Source organism: Atta cephalotes (assembly GCF_000143395.1).
Source record: "Atta cephalotes unplaced genomic scaffold scaffold00097, whole genome shotgun sequence".
Lineage (NCBI taxonomy): Eukaryota > Metazoa > Arthropoda > Insecta > Hymenoptera > Formicidae > Atta > Atta cephalotes.
This window is the reverse complement of record NW_012130161.1, coordinates 432,542-435,659: the sequence shown is the minus strand read 5'-3', so window position 1 is coordinate 435,659 and position 3,118 is coordinate 432,542. Positions and strand designations below refer to the sequence as shown.

The 3,118-nt window shown below is 31.5% G+C and overlaps 1 protein-coding gene across 1 annotated transcript in view; it reads left to right on the top strand.

Annotated features, from left to right (window-relative positions):
• The window catches only part of LOC105624955 (endothelin-converting enzyme 1-like), a 19,195-nt gene that overhangs the window by 7,769 nt on the left and 8,308 nt on the right, over positions 1-3,118 (top strand). Inside the window, 4 exon segments of the mRNA XM_012206298.1 lie at positions 315-426; positions 520-722; positions 1,706-1,860; positions 2,096-2,299. Coding sequence (XP_012061688.1) covers positions 315-426; positions 520-722; positions 1,706-1,860; positions 2,096-2,299 — 674 coding nt within the window.

Genomic DNA, 3,118 nt, shown 5'->3' with positions numbered 1-3,118 from the left:
TCTCTCTCTTAAAGGTGCATTAAATTTTATAATTTGTTTCATGCTTTCAGCATGTTATATTCTCTCTCGCTTCATTTATAAATTTTGTAGATTTTATTACTCTTTATTTTTATTTCATAGTTATTATTATTATAGTGAATCGTATTTTTCTGTTCGTTCTCTTTACTAGTCATTTTGTATAGAGAGCCTGCTCTATAAGGATATCATACATGCTTTTATTTCTCTGTTCATCTTTTAATAAATGGCACATAAATGGCGATGGTGATTTTACTAGATTAATTTTGTCTAATAGAGACATGTTTAATTGTTTTCAGAGAAAATGCAAAGTGGCAGTAATTTGAACCAATTCAGTGACGATGACTTTTTCAGTAGTGGACCGTGTCCATCGTGCAGATTGGCTATCAATAAGGAAACCGGTAGACTCAAGTGTGTGACAAGTCGCAATTGTTTAGTTTTTACACATTTCGGTATAAATTTTTCACATTTTTAACAAGTGAGTGAATCTTTTGTAAAACTTAGATGGTGTACTGGCGGAAGCGAAGCGCGACGTTTTCGTGTCAAACTCATGCTCCTTATACCTGCCCTGTTGCTACCAATCACCATAGTGTTTATCGCTTTGTCACGATTTCAAGTTACAACCAAAACCTCTGACTCACACGCGGTTTCTATTTACGAACAACAGGAACAGGATAAAGAAAAGATCGAAGATGACGTCTTTTGGTGTAAGTTCCATGACTGCGAATACACACAATAGCTGAAAGAATATAATAAACAATTAATCTTTAGACCACTGGATATATCGGTTTTCGTTTTAATTTCATGATATAATTAGTTAAAATATATGATATTTCATGATATAGGTACATAAAAATCAACATATAAATCAATAATAAAACTAAAAAATAAAAAAAATTTTTTTTATAAAAGAAATATCAAAAAATTCAAAAAACAAAAAGATAAAAAAGAAAAAGGAGAAACCATGTCGTTAGATCTGAGTAAAATCGAAGGAGAGTTCTACCCAAGATTTATTTTGCTGCTGTTTTACATGCAATAATGGCTTCAGTATTCTGAGGTCAGAAAATGATAATTTTCTGACCTCACCGCAGTATTTAGCGACTTCAAAAATTATTATATATGCATTATTTACAAATTTAAAAAATTTTAATTTTTTCCATAATCTTCCCCACTGAAGAGACGATATATCGGCTCAAGCCATGATGAAAATAATGTATAGGATATATCCTTGATACATGTTTTTATTACTTTTCAATGAGGTTTTGATAACCTTTAATGTCGGTGGTCTAAAGGTTAAGAATTTTCATTATTATACACGATATACGATTTTTAGTTAACGCTTTTCCTTCAATAATTAAATCTATTTTGATGTAACGCTTGTACAGAATAAATAATGATTATATTGTCAATAGATTAATTTACGATATTGTCAATATTTACGATATTATTATGCGAAATAGTCAATAGAATTATGAAATTAAAAAACTTAATCAGTCTCGTCATTATTTGCGATCATATTAAATAGTACATACGAACAAAATGTTAAAGAGTATAAAAGTATACATTCTCTCTTAATAAATTGAAATGATACCAAATGATTTTCTTGACGATTATAGAGATGAAAAAGTTAAATTACAATAGATACGTTCTTTAAGAACGCCCTTAAAAAACTGATTAATTACTTTATTAGCTACCACTCGCAATGGCGTAGAACGTACGGCAGAAGAAACCGAAGAAGAGGATCGATTTTTGCTTCCCGATATGAAAACGAGTTACGTGCCTGTAGATACGCATCCTCCATTTCAATCGCAATCGCCCCATCGACGAAAAAGAGACATCGACGGGGTACTTAATCTCCAAACAAATTCAAGGCGATCTCAAATTTGATTCTCTGATTAAAAAATAATCCTCTTTCCTCCTTTTTTACATACTCCTCTTACCGTTTTTCATATTTTCGTGTTTCATCTCATTCTCTTTTATCTTCCTGTTCTATTCCCATATCCTTGAGTCTGCGATCATTTTATCCACACATGCCACAAGTGGCAAGAAAATATCCCGAAGACAACACGATCCTTTTCAGGAGAATTACACGAGGGATGGTTTCAAATTGGACAATCGGGCGACGTCTTCATCTCATGCACACGCTCGTTTAGCTAACGGCAAATTGGCAGAATCCTTTTTAAGAGAAGAATCAGATTCAAGAATCAGGAAAAGTGGTATGGCGGACAGTTCCTTTTTGGCTTCAGACAACGTGAGGCTGTATGACAAAATCGACAAAATCAAGGTACAAGTATGGATCCTACTAATGATTGATCAGGAAATTATCATTATTGGTAATTCTCGCAATAGTTGCTAGAGATAAATAGTTCAATAATATCTCCATAATTTTATATATATATTTTATTATATATTTATATATATATTTTATTAATTTTATATATATATATACAATTAGAGCATTGGAAAAAGTAAAGTGTTAATCGGAATCTAATAGTGCGCAACAGTTGTGTATTTTATGCCAAGAAGAAATACGCAAAACCCCGATGCAGTTGCATTATATCTTCTGTTCTGCCAAGAGTGTTAAAGAGTTTTAAAATTTAACTTAAAAATTATGAAATACTAATTTCTGAATCCAACCGAATTCGCTAGATTGCCCCTCACGAAGATTTGCCAATACAACATAGATGAGGATCTGAATTTCCTATATCCCTTTAGTCATGTTTATTCTCTTATTCCCCAAAATCTCTTTCGGTATTAGCTTACCAATTAGAAAACTCGTTGATTCAAAATTGCGTATCAAATATCCAAAATGGCGAATTAAAATAGTATTTGTATTCACATTTGAAATCAATCATGACGAATAGTAAACACAAAAGCAAAAGGACATTGCCGATTCAGAAATTAACTTTTTTTTAATTTTTAAGTTAAAGAAAACTTCAACACTCTTGGCAGAACAGAAGATATATAATCTGACTGCATTAGAGTTTTGCAAATTTCTTCTTGGCGCATAAAGTACTAACTATTGCGCACTATTAGATTTCGATTAACATGACTTTACTTTCTTCGGCTCACCCTCACATATACATATATATGTATATATATA